At 41.2% G+C, this 23,122-nt stretch overlaps 1 protein-coding gene across 3 annotated transcripts in view; it reads left to right on the forward strand.

Moving 5' to 3' along the window:
- The window catches only part of SEMA6C (semaphorin 6C), a 130,960-nt gene that overhangs the window by 78,169 nt on the left and 29,669 nt on the right, over positions 1 to 23,122 (forward strand). For all 3 annotated transcript variants that reach the window (XM_072428611.1, XM_072428613.1, XM_072428612.1), the window contains exons 3-10: positions 9,755 to 9,943; positions 10,177 to 10,291; positions 12,089 to 12,146; positions 12,851 to 12,907; positions 18,773 to 18,874; positions 19,575 to 19,665; positions 22,054 to 22,176; positions 22,616 to 22,704. In XM_072428611.1, the coding sequence (XP_072284712.1) occupies positions 9,835 to 9,943; positions 10,177 to 10,291; positions 12,089 to 12,146; positions 12,851 to 12,907; positions 18,773 to 18,874; positions 19,575 to 19,665; positions 22,054 to 22,176; positions 22,616 to 22,704 (744 nt within the window). In that variant the 5' untranslated portion in view covers positions 9,755 to 9,834. The remainder of the gene's footprint in view (positions 1 to 9,754; positions 9,944 to 10,176; positions 10,292 to 12,088; positions 12,147 to 12,850; positions 12,908 to 18,772; positions 18,875 to 19,574; positions 19,666 to 22,053; positions 22,177 to 22,615; positions 22,705 to 23,122) is intronic.

Consider the following 23,122-nt stretch of genomic DNA (forward strand, 5'->3'; position numbering starts at 1 on the left):
AATATATTACAATGAATTACAGGTGTTTAAATCCTATGTAATTGGAATCTTAGTCAAATGGTCCATTGACATCTAATTCCCTCTAACTTTGGGGAAACTACTTACTGTTGCATCCTCAAGCCATGAATGGAAGGAAAGCTCCCTAGTGGGACACAATCCACCAGTTCCCAGATGGTCTAGCCAAGACCTGTTCAGTCGTGAGCACCATCATCTTCTTCCTTCTTCTCTTCTGCAATCTGATCTTCATCCATCTTAATTGTCTGGGCTGGGATGACTAAGGTTCATGGGAGTTATTTTGGTCCCAGCACTCGCAAGAGAATCATGCCAACCATCCCATGCATTTGACAGATGAGTCAGGAATCAGGCAGATAAGAATGCTTATTGTAGTGGGGACATCACCTGTCCCTTTCCAAAATAAAGCCCTGCCTGATTCCAAACTTTGCAAGTGTCTGAACGGGACTGGAAGATACTAAGATGGAGATTTTTTAAGGAGGTCAAAGTGGGCTATACAAGTACAATAGAGAGGCAACAATTCCTCCTAATCCAGCCTAACGAATGTACAATGTCAACATGGTATTTGTGAAGGCCACTTTTGCCCTTTTTTTGTCACCATGCAGCTGATTCACACAAATTCCACTTAAATAGAATCAAAATCCGAGCAATAGGAGGGCACTCAGAAAAGTTTCTTAGGAAAAGGGTGACCTGTTAGTAGCAGAGCGTGAGAAAAGTGGGCCGCGTTGACTGTACAGCAGCCCGGACCAAACGTTTCCACTGCCCCTTCTCCTCGACCCCCGAGAGCCAGGCTGTGGGAACCGTCGCCTGTGGGGTTTGGGACATTCTCAAAACTTCTCATTAAAACCCATTTTGGAAGAAAACTATAAAATGAAACGGCAGAACGGACATTGGAATGTAAAGTTATTTGGCCACGTCCCAAGTAACTGTGCAGAACATCCTCTAGACGAGAAGCTCTGTTATTAAGCTTTCTCAGAAAATGTTTTGACACATCAAAATAAGTAGGAAGGTTGTGGGGTCATGTGATCATTTATTGTTTTGGTTCCATCCATGGCTAAACTTTCCAGATCTGGCCCACTTCACTTTTTCTACCCAGCAGAAAGAAATGTTCGAAATCTACTAAGTTTACTTATGGATGTAAGATAGCACTTTCAAAAAGTGTCACCTATAGTTGAAGCCTATTCTTCTTATGAGTATTTTGAGAATATACAATGGGTCTGATTTTTAAAGCCCATGACTGGAGTTTTTTGAATTTCATGGGAGAACCTGGTTGATCTAGCAAACCAGGTTTAAGAATGGACCATGCCTGTGTATTGAAAAAGTCACCAACTCCACAAGAGGTGTGTAGGTGAGGGTGACAAAGCAGGAACACCACTGGTAGACAATGACCAAGCTTTGTAACTCGGTGCCGTCACAAAAGATTCAAAGATTTTTTGTTTTCTCCACCATGGCACAGGTCTTGGCCAACGAGAAGGTCTCTTCAATGACTAACAAGGTCAGCCTAATAATGACTTGGTAAAAGCTTGATAACAATGGCCTGGCCTACGGGGTTGTTTCTAAAACATTCACATTAATTGCTGAAAGAAGTGAAAGACGCTTACATCATCCTGTTGGATATAAAAAAAGAAAATATTCAGGTCCTTAAAGCATCAGCCCAGCCAGCATTGGAATGAATCAATAAACAGCTCTTGCTGTTTTCAGAAGAGGACCTTCAGATGGGGCTTGGAATGCCATTGGGGCCCTACAATGACTTTGATAAGGAGTCTCTTTCCCGTACAGTAAAGCCCCTGCTGACATTGTACATACCATGTTGTTTTTACAACGTTAGGGCTAATGACTTGCAGATGTTACCGGCACGCGCATTATCCCCTGCTACTGTTCGGTTACAAAAGAAAATTGACCCGTTGAAGCACATTCCTTCTTCATGATGGACTTTTTCCTGTAGCTGCAGGTACAGAAGTGCTTGATTATCACGCCGCCTCATCTTCAGCTAAAATACCCTTGTTTGATTGCATCTGTGTCATTTGCATATCATTACCCAGAACCCCCGTGCATCAGCGGTTTGCGTCGTGACAGGCTGTCATTAGGCCCATCAGGAACTTTTTTTTCACCCTCTAATGGTTGCAGAACCTGCACTGTGGTGCTTGCTTTCCGTATGTTGCTTGAGCACAGAAGAATATAAAATGCCTGTGACAAGGAACGTGGGATAAAGAACTGCGTACGACACTGCTCGCAGGTAATGAAATCCAGCAACGCAGCCAAGTGGAACATGCCTCAGCTTTGTACTGTAATGGAGAGCTTGTCTGAGTTAGAAGATCGGTAGGGTTTCCCCGTCAACTTAATATAGACTCTGCGGAGGATGAGGGAGGGGGCAGAGACAATGGCATCTGTGCCTGCTCATCATGGGCAATCATGCCTGGACAAAATTTCAAAAATATATATTCAGTACATCTCTGCAATGTATGAATGTTTCCCAGGTTCTGACAACACTGCAAGTGCAGGAAAATATTGTCGAAGCCAAGAGTTCGGAGTGCTCCTACGTTTCTGTAGATAACAACCCTGCCTATGTTGCAATGAAATCCCAAACAGTGTTGTCAACATTGTTCAGTTTTCCCCTATTGGAATACACAACCTCTCCTTATGTTAGGGGGGAAAGGGGGACAAGAAAACAAATGTTGGCTTTAGGTACAAATATGGCGCCTGTCATCCAAAAACAATTGGATGCACCTTGATCCTAAAACAATTGTCTCAAGAGATCTTAAAAGTCAGTTGTATCCCCAAAACCTCCATTTTTTTCTACTTGTTCGTTGACTCCAATTCCTTTGGCCAAGTTGTCTAATTTTTACCAAAATGTTGGCCATTTTGTTAAATTTTGCTTCGTGTTAGTCACTGGAGATGAGAACCCCAACATTTCATTCCTGATCTTCATCTTTGCCTTCCACACAAAAAAAAATGTTTTTAATGTCACAAAGAATAATCTAAAAATAAAAAATGCACCCTAAAAAGCACCATAACTTTTTCTTGTTCATTGATATTTGGCTAAAATTTTGGCAGAACTGTGGCAGTAATTAAATTTACTTCTAATCTAGCTGGAAAACCCCCAACGTTGTATTTCTCATTGCTTATTTTGCTTTCACCATTTGTTTGTGAAGAAAGATTTGAAAGAAATCTCTAACTTTTTTGGTACATCGATTTTACCATCATTCACCAAAGCCCCTACCTACGTTAACACAAATGTGGCCACCTTTCATTTCCAACACAGCTACCATTTAACAAATAATCTGTAACAAAGCGACTTATGGAATTCATGTTAGAAAAAAAGTCATTCATCGAGCATCACTTAAAGCGGAACTAAACCGAAAACAAAAAAATGACACTTTCCTTTAATGCTGCAGGTCCTTCAATGGCGCTGGTTCTTCCCACGGTCCGGTCCCACATCCTCCTGGAATTCCTCTTTGTCTTGCCGCTGGGAAGCGCTGGCACCACCATTTTTCTCTTCCCTGCCTCAGTCTGTTTGGCACATCACCCGATCTCGCACTGCGCAGGTGTGAGATTGGGTGACATAGCCCGCCGTAAAAAGAAATAAAAGAGCCACTTTCATTGTGCTTGCATGAGATCGGGATCTCTTTCCCTTAATGGAAAAAATACTCCTTCTGCGCATGTCCGAAATCTCGTGTTCGAGCACCTAAAGCCTCCCGGAATGTGTTACATAGGTATCCCGGGAGGCTCTGCGCTCCCATTCAGTCTTGATCGCCTAGGTGGAGAGAAAGGGAGGTGTTGCACCCTTTTAAAAAAAAAGGGTGTTGCACTTAAAAATAACATTTCCCTTTACAAGGGTTGTCTACTTTTCTATGTAAAGTGAAAATGTTGAGTTTAGGTATGCTTTAAGTTTTCTGACCGATATTTGTAACTGACCATTGCTGTGCTTTAAATTCCCTTGAGAGCCGAAGACGTCACCAGATCAAATTTGACTCCCTTCTTGCTGAAATGGGTTTATTAATTGTAAAGGAGGCAGTCAATTTCTCGCTTGATTTGGAAGGAAAATGGCTATATCAGCTGGTGAATTAGTAAATTAAATGGGATGGATTCCATTTATCAGCCCGTTGGAAAGCAAATCGGCGCATCGCTTGTTTGGGAACATAAATAAAGTGATTTTGGGTATGGCGCTCGTTTCGGGAAATTGAAATAAGAGTGGAGCTAATCGGCTGGGCAGGTTTTAAGGGTTCACCCAGGACTTTTTTTTTCGTTTGAGTGTTTTTGTGGGTTTGCTCCCACAATGCAAAAATTTGGTCCCACACAATATGATCCAATAGTACAATATCTGTTTTGTAGGGTCCTGTTGATGCTAAATATTGGATATGGATTGTATTGGTCCCCACACTGCATATTTGGTAAATCTGAAGGAGAATCTTCAATGTGTGACCCGATTTACAGGTGTGTGTGTATGACTGTGGATGGAACTTTTGAGTGCATGATATGATTGGGTTCATGTAAAGCTTTGCAAAAAAGATGTTGGAACATCATATTTTGAGCAGATAATATTGGTCAACTCCACTCTTGGCTGATATTCCCATAGGGAGTCATGGGCCATGACCCCAATATTGGGGGCTCCAGTTGGGTGACTTTGGAGTCTCTGCATTATCCATTGGTTGTGCAAGCTACCTTATCGTTTTTTTTGTGCATAACTGGCCTTTTTATGTCATGGAATGGTTTTTAATGTTCCCCATAGCATGTGTCTTTAACTGGACACACTGACACGTTGTAATTGGAGCCCCCCATGCAGCTGTTTGCACCGAAGGTCAATCGCACGCTCGTGTTTATTTATATACATGGTGTGTGAAGCCGATAATCCACCCCACTGTCATAACACACAGAAAGAAGACGTGACTACTTCTCGAGGTGAGTGGTCTGTGACGCCATGTTTGTTTAGACAAGGGATTGTGGGAAAAAGCTCAGCCAAAAGGGGAGTCATGTGATGACGCAGTGCCAGCTTCGAGTTTCCAAAAATGTGGGAATATGGGTAGGAATGTAATATTGGCACCTGTAAAGTTTTTATAGGTTCAGCCTTGTGCATGGTAGTCCTGTGACCACAATATTAGGCTGATGACAACAATTTTATTGCCCCGGCAATAGCCGGCACCAAGACGTTATTGGTTCTGCCGCCATCCATAGGCGGTCAGTTCCTTCTTGCAGAATTCACAGCTGATTTTCCATCATGTGGCCCAAATAGCCCCTGGCCTCTGGCGTGCCTTTCCAATTAATTACAGCTGCCGAGTCGTCTTCCCGAACCATAAGACGCCACTCTGCCATCTCCTAGCAAATTTCGGAAAGGACAATTTCGCCTCAAATTGGGCTTTGGAAATGGCCTCAAATTAGCGTCCCCGGGAGCGGCGAAACTGCTCACCCGCCTTGTAGACTTCATTTAGTCTGCATTTGCTTCCATCTGGTAGGAGATAATTGGGAGTTATTTTCCTCACTCCTGCGCTGACTTATTACTGCCAGCGTGTCTCAGGTTCCACGTGCTGAGCCCGTTACGATGGGAGGATATTGCAGACCCGGGCCCGGCGTTTTCTTTCTTGGCAACTTTCAACGCTTCGGATTTCTACAGGCCGGCCACTTAAACGGTGCGTGGTTAAAAGCGTTGTGGCCCTATTTTTTTTTTTTTATCAATTTGAGAAACAGAACTCGGATGTGCCAATGCACTCACACCATTTTCATTGTAGTATCAGCGCCATCATTACCACTCAATTGGAGCCTCTAAGTGGCGTTAGGAGGCACGGAAAGGCAATGTACGCCGAGTTATATAATCTACTTTTCTGCTGCTCAACCTGTAAAAGGTGTCTCGGGAAAACGCAGATATTAAAGATTACATTGGCTGTATAAGTGTATTGGTTTTTTCCTGTATTAAGCTAAAATCTTTTCCTAAAATTAGTTCTGGTTGTATAAGATAAACATTGGTCATTCTGGGATGTCTTAGGATGTTCCGAATATTCTTCTGTAGAGTGTTACACTGACATATTTATATAATGGGCATTGCTCCATCTCATCCATACTATGACATATATTATGTATAGATAGATCCATTATTATATTCCATCAGTGACTAGAGATCTGCAGAACATTGCTCCCTCCCATTTCCCCCCGACAGATACATATTGTATATTCTGCAAAACATTCCTTCACTGACCCCTCTAGAGATCTGCAGAACCTTACTCCATCCTATCCTCCCCTCCNACAGATCCAAAAAATATATATTGTGCAGAATATTCCATCGCTGAGATCTGCAGAACATTGCTCCCATCTGCAGATTATCCCATCACTGACCTCCCCAAGGATCTACAAAACATTTCTCCATCCTATCCTCCCCTCCCACAGATCCAAAAAATATATATTGTGCAGAATATTCCATCGCTGAGATCTGCAGAACATTGCTCCCATCTGCAGATTATCCCATCACTGACCTCCCCAAGGATCTACAAAACATTTCTCCGTCCTATCCTCCCCTCCGACAGATCCAAATACCATATTCTGCAGATTATTCCATCGCTGAGATCTGCAGAACTTTACTCCATCCCATTCACCCCTTGACAGTTACATATTGTATATTCTGCCGAATATTCCATCACTGGCCCCTCTAGAGATCTGCAGAACATTGCTCCCTCCTATCCTCCTTTCTGACAGATCCATATGATATATTTTGCAGAAATTTTTATTGCAGATCTGCAGAACATTGCTTTATCCCATCTCCTCCCTGACATTTACATATTGTAATTTCTGCAGAATATTCCATCACTGGCCCCTCGAGAGATCATTGCTTCATAGACGCCCCACCAGCACCTTGATAAATGACAACATTATGTTGTTCTCTGCAGCTTATTACAAACTTGACCTTACTCACTCATAACCTTTATAGCTCTCCTTTTCCCTATTTGCAGTGTTTTTTATGCCTTTGCAGGCTTTTGAAGTATCCTCGCTTGTTGGCATGAGGATGCAGCTTCCTTTTCCTTGACAAAAAGGATGGATTTGTTTTTTTTTTTTTTCATCCTGTACCAATAAATACTAATCAGCACATACTTTAGGAACCTGCCCAAAGAAAATCAGACAGTTTGCAATACAAACCAGATTATTTAACTCACTTTACAACATTACATCAAGCAGAAAGGTGCGACCGTTCATTAATTGCAGAACTCCTTTTCCCCCTTGCTTTGGATCCTCCGCTACAGGCGCTGAAATGACAACGGAAAAGACATGCATAATTAAACGTTGAAAACAACAAGTCGTGTTTCTTTATGTCTGGAAATGGAATAAGTGCCAGTTGTCACACAGGAATTCTGGAAGGCGGCTGTTGTTTCCTGTTTGTATTGAATGATCCGCTTACGAGAGATGGCCAGTCGGCTTAGGCGGAGAGCTAGCAGATAAAAATGTTTCGACTGGGATGGCAATAAATATATTTTACATGGAGCAGGCTGTCTGGACGCGATATCAGATTAGATCAACATTTGTATTAATCATGCCGCGCATTTCCGAGCATCGCGGTTCAAGAGGTCTATCGCATTAAACGTCTATGGAGACAAAATTATGCCGTGTGAAATTAAAACAGACATGAGTTTTTTTGCATCCAGAGATAAACGATGTGGTTGTGTGAAGATGCCACCAGGCCTTGAGGCGCTGATGGACTTTTATCGACAACGGAGGAGGTGGAGATGACACTTAGCTTTGTAGATGTTGGCCAACTACCTCCACCCTTAAGCCTATCTTCCTACATGCAATATATGTAGATATTTTGCCAATTGTGGGATTTTAGATGAGGTTTATAGTGCCTCTGCTGAACTGAAATTCCAAACGAGGATGCCAGACCTTCCTAATTTATCCCTACTGGACTACAGAATATCCAGACCACCTAACTCCTTGTACACGCTCCTACCATCTCTCTTCTAGACTACTGTAACATCCTCCTCTCTGGTATTCCACTAACACGACTCTCTCCTCTACAATCTATTATCAATGCTGCAGCCAGACTCATCCATCCTTCCCTCCGCTCCTCTTCCGCTGCATCTCTTTGTAGTTCTCTCCATTGGCTTCCATTTCACCTTAGAATCAAATTCATCTCCTGTGCTTTGCCTTCAAATCCATCCACAGTTGTCCCACTTACCTTTCTGACCTGATAGCAGAATACTCCCCCTGCCGCTCTCTTCGCTCCTCCAATGACCTACTAATGACTTGCTCACTCATAACCTCATCACATGCATGGCTCCAAGACATTTTTAGAGCTGCCCCAACTCTCTGGAATGGTCTTCCTCGTCCTATTCGGGTTGCTCCTACTTTCTGCTCATTTAAAAGAGCCCGCAAAACCCAGCGCTTCAACCTCACCTACCCGTCCTCTTCAGTCTCCTAAACCCTCACTATTTCCCACCATTCCATACCCCCCTCCTATTGTGTGATACTTCCCCCACCTCTTAGATTGTAGGCTTTTCGGGGCAGGATCTTCTCCTCCTCCCGTGTCATTGTCTGTATCTGTCTGTCATTTGCAACCCCTATTTAATGTACAGCACTGCGTAATATGTTGGTGCTTTATAAATCCTGTTTATTAAAAATAAAAATGTTATGGAGATAAGGAAAGATTTTGTTGTTCTTTGGTCCAAAACTTAGCAGGGTTGAGTAAATTGCTTGGGATTCCAGATTAGAAGAAGGAGAGTTTTTAGCTAACTATGGGAAGTTTGTAACTCATTGGATTTCTGGTAGCTCAATGGGCAGATTCCGGTACATGCAGTATTTACGAAGAGAGACTATGTATTGCAAAGATGTACAGATAATGGGCTTTGGTAATTTTGCTCAGACCTGTGTTTTGAGTTCCTGACCATAAAACTTTTCATAATTCAAATTTGCTCTTAGAGTGTAACCTACAACATATGTGGAAGTTCCAAAAGATGAACAGGAGGAACCCTGGAGGTCCATAGCTGGTGATCACCACCATCCAGTCTTAGTGGAGAAGCTAATAAAGATACTTCAGGATATATCATCTTCCTATTTTTTGTAGTACAAATTCACTCTTAGCTTATAACCTCCAACATATGCAAAGTTGCTTCGGATCAGCAGTATTTTTGTGTAAGAAGGTAGAGGACCAAATATTCCAACAGAACTAGAAGCTCTAGAAGCTCTACTGGAGTACTTGGGTTTACCATCTCACTCTAAAAGATTGTTGATCTCAGGCAACTTTCACATGTGTTAGAGGTTACAATCTAAGTGCAAATTTGTATTGATGATGATTTATCTCAAAATATCTTCATACAAGGTGTCTTCATTAGCTTCTCCATTAAGACTGGATGGTGTTGGTAACCGGCCATGGTCCTCCAAGGATCCCCCTGTGCTCCGTAGACAATCTGATCTCTGTGGTCAACACCGAGGGCAGAAATTCAATGAATATTCAAATATAAATTGTCTTTTCCCCTTCATATTATATTTTGGTAAAGTGTTTACTGGTCTGTAGAATAAAATTCATGCTTTGAATCTTTAAAAACAGAAGATCACAGAGGGGGTCTCAAACTTTATGAATGGACATTAATCTACTTTACACTAATTGAAGCCTAGGAACAATTTCCATTCTTTTATCTAAGTTCAGCCTGCTGTAAAATGTAAATTACTACCTGTGAAGAGTCTTTTCTGCCAATTGAAATGTAATTTATCATCAAGAAGTAGTGTACTTATAATTACATTATTATGTGTTGTTGTCTTCTTTTTGTAGAGCCAATAAGATCGAAATGAACATCAGCTGAAGCTCAGATAGCCTCCTCTCAATTCTGCTACAACGTGAAGAACACAAGAATGTCCCACGTGCCTTTTGGTGTGGTTCTTCTGCTCATTAGATGTCTACTCTCCTCTTCACTCGTGTTCCCGAAGGACTTGAGTCCAATCAGAATCATAGATTCAGGAAGTAAGTACTCCAGTCTACCTTCCTTAACCATTGAACATTATCCATGATCATCTAAGGATTAAAGTAGGGCATGGTTCCTCAATGACTTATACACCTCTGGGTCAAGTTCTTATCATCTGATACAAAGCTCAAAGTTTTTTGAAAATAGATAATGATCTTTTTATATATAATCTCCATCTCCAATAAGTTCCATATCATGACAAGATTAACAGAGTTTCCTCTGTCTTTTGAAGGCACCAGATCCTACCCGTTGTTTCGAGGACTGACCAGCGATGAAAACACGGCACATCTCGGCCTGGACTTCCAAAAGATGATCAGGCTTAACCAAACTTTGTTTGTTGCTGCAAGGTGGGTATTGCTAATTAGATTCAACTCTCAAATTGAAATTTTTATTTGGTAAATAAAAATCAGTAGGATGATACATGCAAGTCCTACAGAAATGGTCCACCTAACATACTTTGGCTTATAGTGGATTCTAGGAATGTAAAACAATAACTTTTTTTATAACATTGGTTATAGTCCAGTTGATGTCAAAGCTTAAGTTTCTGGGTCTGAACATGACCATTACAAAGGCATGCCATTTTCCTTGTTAACTTCATCTTTTACTTTATTTATAGTGTGGAGAATACAATAGGAAGAGTTGAAACCCCCTTGCTGTAGATTGAGATTACATAATGACCAAGAACTCTCTTGGTGGAATCTCCCTAATATATAATATAATCTTGTATCAGTTTACTAATCTCAACTTTGTCCTGGGGGACCTTTACCATCAACTGTCATTGAGCAGCTGTTGATAGATCTAGAGATGGAATCCACAATGCAATAGATTAGCTAGCATCATTCCTGGTGGTACCATCAACCTTAAATTAAGTCATTCGGATGTGTCTTTTACTAGTAGATGCCCATGTATTTTACAAATATTTTTTAGTTTGTCAGCCATTCTCCACTACCTATGATCTGTAAAAATTAAAGCTATTTAATACTCCGTAAACTTAGGACAATTTGTTCTTCTGATACTTCTGATAAGATCAAAATTATGTGAACCCATCTCCAAAATAATGAAGTTAGTCTTCCAAGGTATTGAGGTCATCTCTAAAGTATTGAGGTTGGTCTTCCAAGGTATTGAGGTATCTCCATTCAAAAATAGTTTTCTGTTTCATCACAAATGTGCCCCTGTGCACAAAGCCAGGCCAGTTTGACATGGAAGAACCTAAATGTGCTGCATAGAGTGACCTCAACTCTACTGGGCACCTTTGGGACAAATTGAAATACCAATTTAAGCCAAGTCTATTCATCCAACATCGGGACCCAACCTCACAAATGTGCACAAATTCCCACAGACACCCTCCAGAATTTTTTGCAAAGCCTTTTGAGAAAAAAATGGAGGCTGTTAAGCCACAAGGGGAGGGAATGCTGGGAGACTCCATGGTAAGGCCCATTGGATGGATGCAGTGGGACATTCAACAAGCTCATATACATGTGATGGTTTGGTGTCTATAACATTTTAGCCTACTTTGATGAATGAGGCACATTATGTATGAATGAGCTCTGGAGTAAATTTCAGTTAACCTGCCACACAAAAAAATGTACCATTTCTAACATAAATGGAGTCTGGAGTTTCTGTACTACGATGCGTGTACATGACCTTTCCAGAAAGGTGGAGGTCATGCGTGACTCAGACAAGCCCCATGTACATTTTTACGAAGAAGTGTGTATGTAACCGTTTATTTTCTGTCACGCAAGATCCGTTTTGTGACATCTATAGCCACAGATGATTCATCAATGTCGCGGGGGAGGAAGAATGTGCATAATTACAATGCAGATTTCCTCACCTGTTCCTGCCTGAGGAGATGATAATGGGGATGGCTTGGAAACGCTTTAAATAAATTATAATCTTCTCATGCAGGCCTAAAATAGACCCTTTTTTTAGAAAGGATAAAAAATATCTTCCCTCATCATAGGACAACCACAACTAAAATTAGAGGGAGAGAGAAGGAGCCAAGGAGGCGCAAGGAAATCGGTAAACAATATGGTCGCTGTCTTAAAAACATGGCACTTGTCTGGTTCATGTGTGTTTGGAATCCTTCTGCTTTTCCCTTTAATGCTTTATTTAATCATATCTGTCAATCTGTTTTTGTTGTTTAGAGATTATGTGTACACAATCGATCTAAGGAGAACGAAAGACGGAATCTCGAGCGACAAGGTGAGACTGTGAATTTTTATCGGTAGAGTATTAGAACTCTAAAAATTGAGTAACAAGCAATTTTCACATATCAAGGTCCATTTACCAAACCATGAAAGATTTGTTTTAGGAAAATTCCAGTACTAAGGAATCTATTTCTCAATGTTCCCACTTAAGTTTCACCCAAAATTGTAAATTGTAAGTGTTACCCTGGATTTAATTGGAGAAAACATTCTTCCCATTTCTTGCATCATTCTGCCCATTTTCTGTAAGCCTGACCTGTTGTTGGCACACCTCCCTGAGGACAGGGATCTCAATACTCTAGGAGTATGCTTTTAATCAGTCCATTAAAAATTTGCCCAATTACCATAGTCCTACCTCCCAATCCCACTGAGAACAAAGAGAAGGTACTTATGGCATCACCAAACCAGCTGGAAGACTACAAGTGAAAGGTAGTTATTGGGTTTTTTGGGGCTGTGGATTTTGGGTGGCCACATCAATTATCTTTGATTCCCGTGCCATAAAATGAGACCTTACTACTGTAAATTGTAATATAATATCACTCAGGGCATTAATCTGATTCCAGGGGCCATTAGTCTAGTATATGAAATTGGAAGCTAGGATTTGTTTGGTTTCCATTGGCTTCCCTTCAACGTTTACTTTGGCATGTATGTATGGAGAATTGAATATCAGTCCCCGTACTCATTTTGTACTCTCTTTTTCAGTATATAACATGGAAGACGCAGAATATGGACAACTGTGCTGTGCGTGGAAAACCACTGGTAAGAAACATTTTTGCATCAACACAAAGTCATAACTAGTCAGAAATACTAATGATGCTTGAGTTCTTCATTGGTCAATATTGGTCTGGTCCATTTAGTGTTCTGAAAATGTAAATGATTGTAGGTTAATCATTCAGGCAATATTCTATTAACCTGATTGGCTATAAGTTGGTTTAGTTTTCCCAATGTCCTAACATTATGATAGTTGGTAGACTTTATGGGCGCTGACTAAGAGTAGACTTGGAAGTATGTGCTAAATCTTTCAGCTCATTATATTCTTTCAGACCTGGTGGTTGGCTTACCTTTGGCCTCAAAGGGACTCCATCTATTAGCTAATTCACTATATACCAATACTTTACTACATACTACTAAATGAAAACTATATTCAACTATAGATAAGTTCTTTACCTTTCAAAACACCCTGTATGACAGTTCTAGAGGATATTTATCATCATTCATATATTGTATGCCACCCAATTCTTTGTCTTCTTTACCTATTCCAATTTCTTGGGATTCTTGGGAATCTACAGTTACTCATCACCAATAACTTTCTGCATTTGTCATCCAATTGGGTATCTCCAACCATGCCATTCTCTTAAGGTTCCCCTAATGCTTCACCCCAGTATTGGTAAATATGTGTGAGGCCTAATTTTTAAAAGTCCTCCAAGGCTGTAGAAGAAAAACTATCATAGGAAGAACATGGATGGTGCGGCAAAATGGATCTAGTCAATATTTGACCAGTAATTGAATTGGATTTCCTCAAACTCATTTGCTATTATTTTGCAAATCTATTCCAATATGCACCAGACCCATTCTAGGTTTGCTGGATCACCCAGGTCTTCCCATGATAGTCTATCTTCTCTAGTCTTGGAGAGCTTTATTAAATCAGACCCATTGACCAATTATTCAGCCCTCTGTGTTCTGTCTCCAGTCATCATGTTCCTTTGAGGTACTTCTTCAATTCGTAAACCATATATAAGATGGCCAAGAAACCCAATTTCTTTGATGTTTTCTCACAGTTCTTCAACCTTCAATAGTTTCTTTGGCAAATATGGTGTAAATGTACCAGTTCTGCATCACTGACCATTACATTTGAGGTTCTTCTACAATTACTAAGTTCCATTGGTATATCTAAGTCAATGATTTCCTTGTCTCCAACCACCAGATTACGTAAAGGATGTCCTACAATGATTCTACACCACATAGTTTTCATGGCAACACCATTCCCTTATCATTTCCTTTCTTAAACTTTCCCTTCAACCATTAAAAACTTTTTTCCATTATTTCTTTCCCCGGTATGCCTTGGACACGCCTTGCCTATTGGAGATTTGATGTTCACGGATGTATAGATTCTTTAGAAAACCGATAGAGCCGATGGTTGAATGGTTGAGGCAGATTCTCCAGACGACAGACGGGTAAATTAGGAATGTACCTCACACAATAGCTTGTGATGAACAATTTTTTTTCTTTTATGAGTGGCAGAGATGTGCGTATGTGATCTCAGACACAATTACCACCTCTCCTCCCCCGGTCGGCTCAGCCCTTTTGTTCCCATTCTCGAAATGAAAATTTTCGAAATTAGAGAGAGCTGCAACTGCTGGCCCAGGGAAAATGAAATTAACTCCGGCACTAATTAGAATTCGCCTTTAATTAAGAAGAGCATGCTGTAGGAGTTGAGCGGCGGCTGACCCCCACTCCTCTCGCAGGAGGCGGCGGCTGTGATGTTGCACAGCGGGGGATCTCTCTTGCTGAGCTCAGCAACAGCGTTTTGTTTCACCTTCCTTCATCAATGTCTCACACTCCAGCGGCTGCCGCTCTGGCGGGCTGAATTTACAGACCGTCGCCTTGATGAGATTTTTGATCTGAAGCTGTGTGGCTCACCTGCCTTCTGCCTGGGGGGCTCTAGAGACATCACTCACCAAACAATTCAATGAGAACCTGCAAGCGGGTAACCGGGAGGAAAACCGGGAACTCTTCTCATGCCCTTACAAAGGGCAATCCGGCAAATCTCTAAGTGGTAACTCTACAGATATGGATAAAATCCAAACCAGGAATCAGAACCTGCATATATAAGATGGACAGATCAACATTCAGGAATCAGGACCCACGTATATAGGATGGACAGGTCACCAATCAGGACCCAGATCCTGCGTACGTAATAATGAAATAAGATTTCCTTTACCTACATACCACATTTATTGTGATTCTGAAATAAACAGATTTACACAAAGCAAACCAGACAAATAATATACCAATTTCCAGCAGTAAACTTTTTTTTCTGTTGTACAGAGGAAATGTGTTTTACTTTTTCAATACCCGGCAGTTTTCTTCTCTCCGCATGAAAGTGCTGTTGTCTGGAGGGAACAGCCAGCAGGAATACATAATGACCCAGACATCTCGGCAAGCACTACAGTCACCCCTGTGGCGCACCAGACCCCTTTCAGGTGGCATTTTCACAACAAGAAAGCATTATTATTCCTCACAGCTCGGCGGGGCCTCACTTTTCACAGAACCGTATATCATTACAAAGTTAAAAGTGCAGAGACCCTGCTAAGAGGACAGCCGCCCTGCCACGACTTTTTGGATACTGCGGCAAATGTTGTCGTAGGTGAATTTTCTATGCAGGGCTTCCAAGAAGCCATTTTACTGGGTTGGCATAATCCATAATAGTTTCATAGGCAGCATAGGGGCATCATGTACTGCTGTCTGTCTTTCAATACACACCCAATTCTGCTGTTTTTATCATTGGGGAACCCTTGAAATAACATTCAGGTCTTCAAGGAACCCCTTGTATAATTACTATATCCACAGCTCATAGTACATTAGTGTGGTGGTCCATAAGAAGAATGTCTCGCACATTGCTGACCATTACAGATAGTCAAAAAGGTCATGAGGTCACTTACACTCACCTGAGAGGCACAAACTGCTCATTACAACCGTGGTTAGGAAACACTTCAAGTGTTTTCCCAACCTTGGGTATTTTCTTTCTATTTAATTACTTTGGGTCCAAATTGGGGGTCAACGCACCCAAAAAAATCTCCTGCCTTGTTCTGGCCAACACTACTTTGCATTATGGTGAGTTAAAGGGTCCAGTATCTTGTTTACAGCCTTGACATGCATTAATAAAATATATAAAGCCATGGTGGGGCGCGTAAAGTGTTGGGACACATAAAGTAATGAAAGCCTTGGTAGATGGGAAGCTTGAAGACAACCCCATTCTTTGTAAAGGTCCTGCAGGATATTGTTATTGATAGAGTAATATATTTCCATACACCATTCATCTAGGTGCTGCCTTTTTTAGGGTTTCTTTTGCTTGACATGCACCTTAAGGTGCTTCAAATACTCTAGCCACAGATTACAAGATTCCTCCCACTTATATGTTGGTCAATAATGACTTCCAAGTTGACATTTTTGGTATTAAGGTAGCCAGTCTTTCAAATATAAAGACATAAAGAAGCCAAGTCTTCCATTTCTTGTATTTTTAAGAGAGAGTTCCAGACTGGAGCAAAAGCCATCGCCCAGAAAACTGCCAACCATTGCCTCGTGGCAGACCTGTCATTTGTACGTATTTTAATCCCCAATCAGCAATGTCAGGATTTGATTGGCTCACATTGATTGTTAGGACTTTTCATTATGTTATCTATTGAATTGTATGAAGTAGATAGGCTTTATCGATTGCTTTTCTCAAGGTGCTCAACAAGGATAAATCAAAATTATCGGTGTCAGACCAGTGTTGTATAAATACTGACGGATTATGTTGGCCTTCTTCAACCTCTGTTGATGGTGAAAGTTTGATGACGGCTTTATGAGAAACTTTGTCTGTGCTGTGGTGGTTGTGGCCAAACTTGTATCGAGCTGAATTGACTGTGGAATTGAAGATCCCAAAATTGCTAAACTGCGGTAGGCTATTGGCCTACAAATTGGTTTCTCAAAATGGATTACAACCAGGACTAGTGGTAGCCATACACTTGGTAGCAACCTTGTGGCCATTTTGGAAACATTCCATTTTCTTTTGCATAAAAGTCAACAGTTCACAACAATTTGCCGCCTATGTTTTGGAAAATGTTCTGGTTTTCAAGGACAATAATATTTTTATATTATATAAATTATATGGGTAAAAAAAAATATGACTTTCTCTTTACCATGCACTGTCAGTTTCGAGAGTTGAGCTGCTTGAAAACAGAAATGGTCAAGCAATGGGTAGCAGATTGGTCAAATAACTGGTCACCATTTTCCAAATGAACCAATCAATTGATTTATTAATTAATTGTTGAACACTTTCCACCTGAAGACTCTTCCTGAATGCAAATATTCTATGTTATGTGTAACATTTCCAAGTATCAAAAGAGATCACACACCCCTCCTCATCCCCCATCCTTTAGAAATATGGTGCCATATTTGGAGAAGGGTCCTTCAAGGTCACCATCTACTTCTTGAATTGAGATGAGGGATCAGCCAGTTAAAATGATGTCCAAATTCTGGTGCACATGCAGTTCTTAGCTGTGCTCACAAATGTTTTATAATAGTTTGAAATGTGATGCTACTGGTCCTGCCACAAAATGGTAGCCTCCTAATAAGCATCGTCAACCCAAAATTTTCGTGTACTTTCAGTATCTCACCGATGCCATTGACCCAAGTGTTAGTATATGTCACCATATGGCTTCTTCTTTATAAGTAAGTACACATTAATTGGAGATTCAGCTGGCACCGATCCATCACTGTTACACCGACATCCCATCCATCATAAGATATTTTCTAGCGCAAAAGCTTTCAAGACTTCAAGCGTGATGGAAGAGTCTCCTGTGCACAAGCCGCCATCGGCAAGATGCACACCAAGAGAACGCCTCACCGTCTGGAGAAAATGGACCTGCTTGAAGAACAGCTCCTTCATTCCTCATGCGTTGGGCCCCATTCAGTATGTCCCTCGCCAAGCGAACATTTACTATGCCAATAATATTCTATTCTCCTCAGATGCACCACCTTAGATAAAAAAACAAGAGTCAGCTTTTCATGAATAAAGATCATTTTACGGACAGTCATCATAGGATTGCCAAGAATCAGGCCCTGCTGTTTGCCTGTTTTCATCCCGACATTGCTTGTCATATCTCCTCATTGATATGATCTGGACACAAAGTTCCAGCTGCATCGAGATAAAAGGGATGTTTTGATGCATGCCTCCCTTTTTTCAAAGTCCGTAGGCCTTTCATGCTTTACCGTTCACAATTTTCCGTGGAATTTCTGGATAAAGCAAAACAACTTTCAGATATGAAATACAACCGGTAATTTCATTCTTTCTCTTTAGACATTTCATTTTGCTATTTGATGGCATGAGGAAAGCCTAAACTGTAAAAGCTTTTACCAATGAAATGATCATTTTAATCTGCTTCTGAAGCTGTTACGTTGTTGAAGTGGCCAAGGTTAGAGCCGCACTCAAATGTTCTTTTTAATGTCTAAAATTGGTGTAAAAAAAAAAGTTGGTGTAAAAAAGTTGCCAATTATTTTGTTGGGAAAGGTGTCTTGGTGATACCCAGACAACACAATGGCCTAATTAAATTTGATTTGAATAAACTTTTCCGGGACTGGAAAAAATTCATTCCTGGACCAGACCTATTGGAGGTTCCAAGTTCTGCCATGATAGTCTATCCTTACCATTTTGGTAAGTTTATTAAATCAGGACCAGTGACACACCTCAATTGTTCCCCAATGTTCTCCCAAATTGGTAGGCCACATTTTCTAGCACTTCATTAAGCCATCATCACCACCTCTTAATCTCAGATGTCTGTAGTCCAGTTAGATCGTGAGGAACAATCGTAACCAATTGGCAAGGGCACCTAAATTAAACACTACCTTATTTTATATCCTCAGGATGAGTGCTACAACTATATCAAAGTTCTTGTAATCAAGAATGACCAAAGTCTCATTGCGTGCGGCACCAATTCCTTCAACCCAACGTGCCGAAACTACAAGGTAAGAGACAACGTATAGGATGCTTTGTGGTGGTAATCAAGTTAGATATAAGTACCGAGTGTATATTTTTGGTGTCTGCCCATTTATGAGAATGGAAAGTGATAAGTACAGTAAATACCCAATAATCCAATCCTAGAACACAAGGTAAACCACAGGTTAAAGATCCTACAAGTAATTCTGCAGGTACGAACCCTGTAGGGATAGGTAGAGCACTTTTATAGCAAACTTTTACCAATATTTTACAAAAATTAGTTCAGACGAAATTTTCTTGGGAAAGAAAAGTTATATGTGCTTTTGGTTGTTAACTAAGCCATGAAATTACTGTATTATGGTAAATACATGACTTGCTAAACACTGCTTGGGTTACATGTTAGGGTTGGGGTTCCCTGTTCCCCAATATCCTACATTATCTTTCAACCTAACAAGGGATCTATTTCGGTATAACAACCGATCCAAGATAGTTGCAAGGAGGTTCTTTAAAGGCCTTGGCACCCTTAAAAACCACCTTCATTTATTCCTTGACAGCAACTTCAATGCAATTCATTGAAGTGGCCAAAATTTACCAAAATTTTCAGATTTTCAAAAATTTTATGGCACAGATCACAAATGATAGACTGAAATTACTTGACAAAAACAAGAGGGAGTCAAGGTTTTGGTTAAATATTCTTTTAAACAATGGAACGTCTGTTTAATATTCCAGATTAAAACCTTGGAGCAAGAAGGTGAAGAATTTAATGGCCAAGCTCGGTGCCCATTTGATGCCAAGCAAACCAACGTGGCCCTCTTTGCTGGTAAGACTCTCTTCATTTACGAAATAAACTGCTGCTGTATATTGTGATCTGTCGAGAGATTATTTATGCAGACTTGTAGAGTGAGTGAAAGGTCCCCTTTAAACAAACAGTACTGAACGTGCCATGGTGACCTTTGGTTCCTCTCCTTGTCACGCAAAATCCTCTCCTAATTGTCTGTTCCGGCACGCACGGTGCATTTTAATGAACTCGACACGAGCAAGGGTGAAGAAAACACACACGCCAGGCACATCTGAGGATTTCTGGGACTCGTGTGCCCAAAGCACAAAGGACTTTTTAAAGCAATAAAGACGCAGTGCGAATTAATGGGGATTAGCCCTGAGGAGGCCAATAATCCTCCATAATCCTTGGCGGCACGGGCCCTGGTTAGTGAGATCATCGGACGTTTTATTTCTTCATGGCGAAGTGGCAAATGCCCAAATTTTAAAGAGTCGGCTCACGCAGATCTGATATATGGGTGTTTGATAAATCTGATATATTGGTGATGGATATAAAGTTCCCAGGTTTGTACACCTACTGTGCCCATTATGAAGGGTGCCCACCATCCTCGTACCGGATCTGTACACTGGAAAGGCCAAATCTGCCACAAAAAAAATGCCAGCAGACGCACCAGCGAGAGAGAGGGAGCCTTGTTATCTCGGTGGAAGGAGTTAACGTCAACGTGCGGTATCATTCCCTCCAGTCTGTCATTACAGTTATTATTATTATTACCCGCAGTTGTTTCGAGTCGCTTTCATTTTCTTGATTTATTATTTACAAATTGCTAAAATGATTTACTCCAGTATGCAAATGTCCTAATCTGCTAATGAGGCGTTATTGCATCCCATTAAGAGCTAATATTTTCTTTCTGCGTTCCTTTGGAGAACACGTGACCCGTTGGCGGAGGCGCTGGATCACCGGAGGGGGAATCGGATTATTTAAAGCTGCAAAATTTTGTTTTTAAAGCTACAAATTTTTTCCAACAAACCTCACAACAAAAATCTAATTCAATTTTGGGGTTATTTTTTACTGCTCAGTAGCGCCTCACAATGGTTGTGCCTGGTACTGAAATCTCTTCCCACCAAGAATGATGGTTGGGCTGATTTCTGCCAGTTTGCCAGACAATTAAAAAGCACCAGGACCCGCTATGATTCTCACCAGGGTGTAAACCACATAATAAAAAGATTTGGGGTATTGATATATGACGCCTGTATATATAAAATACAAGCAACCCATCTCAAATGTTTATATAAAGTCTATTTGAGGCCTCTCACCTTATCTCAGTCCTATGTCCCCCTATGATGTGGTTGAGAATATTCCAAAATACCCTATCTGACCTCACACTGCATTACTCTGTGCTGGCAGAGCTGAGTACCAGCCACACCCCTTATCACAAACACAGCCTTGTATTGGACAGAAGGAGAGGGGGCGTGTCTGGCCAGGTTTGTTACTGACAGCACTAGACTGCACATTAAACAAGAACCTAGAGGTAAGGCTATAGGGGGTGCAAAGTCTGCGGATCTATTTTGGTGATTACTATTTTGAGAACTAAACGGACAATAAATTGTAAAGATCAACATTATTAAAAAATGAGACAGCCGATTGGTTGATTTAAAAGTAAAGGAGTTTACAGATGGAGGCCTAACGTTGAAGTGGCTAGCAGCAACATTTGATTGGACGGGATCAAGGCCTCCTTATAAACTTGATAGGTCCAGGCAGAACACCAAATATTTGCAGGCACCTTGGTGGCTCTGAGCAAAAAGCTGATTGGTGGGATTGCTAGGCAGGATACCCCAACCAATCAGCATTAGAAGGAAGGGGAGCAGAATTTTCCTCTAAACATCATTCCATTACAATGTATCCCTGCACCATTTTGTTTCATATTTCCTCCCTCTGCAAAGATTTGGCACTCCATCACTCATATACTAATATGCATCTTCTGCAAGGCCTTGGCAAGCCCCGGAGATTTTTGCAAAGGGGGGTCGGTAAACTAATAATCTGCAGATTACTAGCTCAGAAAGCGAACACGGCTTCCACCGCCAAGTGGAATAATGATATTCTGCGCCGTGCGGGCTCCGAGGTCGATACTTACAGTCTCTGCAAGGCTATAGGAAAAGAAAATGACTTAAGCCCTTGATTAAAGACAAATCAAGTAGACAAGATCCATTATTACGGAACGCGGCGGCACACGGCGCAGTAATAATGCTGCGTGCAGCTATCAGTGGTACCGCTCACGTTTTTCCAGAGACGCTCGCCGGTGCTCCGTGAGACTGTAACTAATTGACTTAGCAATACAACAGCCGGAAGCGCGCTACGTCTAGTGTTTAGATTTCATGCCTCGTTGTGCGGTCCCCTCACCCCTCCTTCTTCTCTATCTTCTTCATTCTGTAGATGGCAATCTGTATTCAGCCACAGTGGCCGACTTCCAAGCCAGCGACGCCGTCATCTACAGGAGCCTGGGGGAGAAGAGTCCCGTTCTCCGTACCATCAAATACGACTCCAAATGGCTCCGAGGTAAGACACTGGGGCAACCAGACTGGACCAACTTTTTTTTGCAGCCGGTGTGGTTTGTTTGGTGTGTAGGTAATGAGGTTGAAAAGTTGCAAAAATCAGCAAAAGTAAACCAAAGCGTTTGCAGTTACGGTTTCTTTACAAAGCAGCCACGGCCACAAAGTTATAAAGTTCGTCTCCTGGACCTTTTTATCTATGTGGAAGCAGTGGCCTCCCTGCAGCGGTCAAACCTTCTACCGCAGAGCTATAAATCTGGCTCAGTAGGGGTATGGTGGATCCATACAGAGAGACTACTGCTTCCACGTAGAGATATGTGCAACTTCCATGTGTATTAGAACTACATGAAAATAAATAATACTAATAAATAATATAAAGGACTTTCTCTGCCACTAATGATGAGTTTTTTTGTGTGTTATTAATTACTTTTGTGATTCTATTCCAGAGCCCCATTTTATCCATGCCGTGGAGTATGGGAACTATGTGTATTTCTTCTACCGGGAGATCTCAATGGAGTACACCACCCTGGGCAAGGTACGTTTCCATATAATAGCCATTGATGGCCTCTTCATTGTATAGTGAGTACTATTGGCCTTTGTATTGTATAGTTAGTACCTGTCTGACCATTTTATAATGAGTACCACAGGTCCTTGCTATATAGAGTAGGTATTAGTGGTCTCTACATTGTATTAAGGGTACCAGTGGTCTGTTTAGTGTTTGTATTGCATAGTGGGTATCAGTGGTCTCTCTTTGTATAGAAGGTACCATTGGTCTCTGCAATATATAGAAACAAGTGGTGTCTGTATTATCTAGTGGGAGTCAGTGGTCTCGAACATTTAATAGTGAGAACCAGTGGCCTCTACACCAGTAAAATCTACATTGTTTGTGGGTACCAGTGGTCTTTGTTTTGTATGGTTGTTGTCAGTGGTCTCCACATTATATAGTGAGAACC

Source organism: Pyxicephalus adspersus, chromosome 12 (assembly GCF_032062135.1).
Source record: "Pyxicephalus adspersus chromosome 12, UCB_Pads_2.0, whole genome shotgun sequence".
Classification (NCBI taxonomy): domain Eukaryota; kingdom Metazoa; phylum Chordata; class Amphibia; order Anura; family Pyxicephalidae; genus Pyxicephalus; species Pyxicephalus adspersus.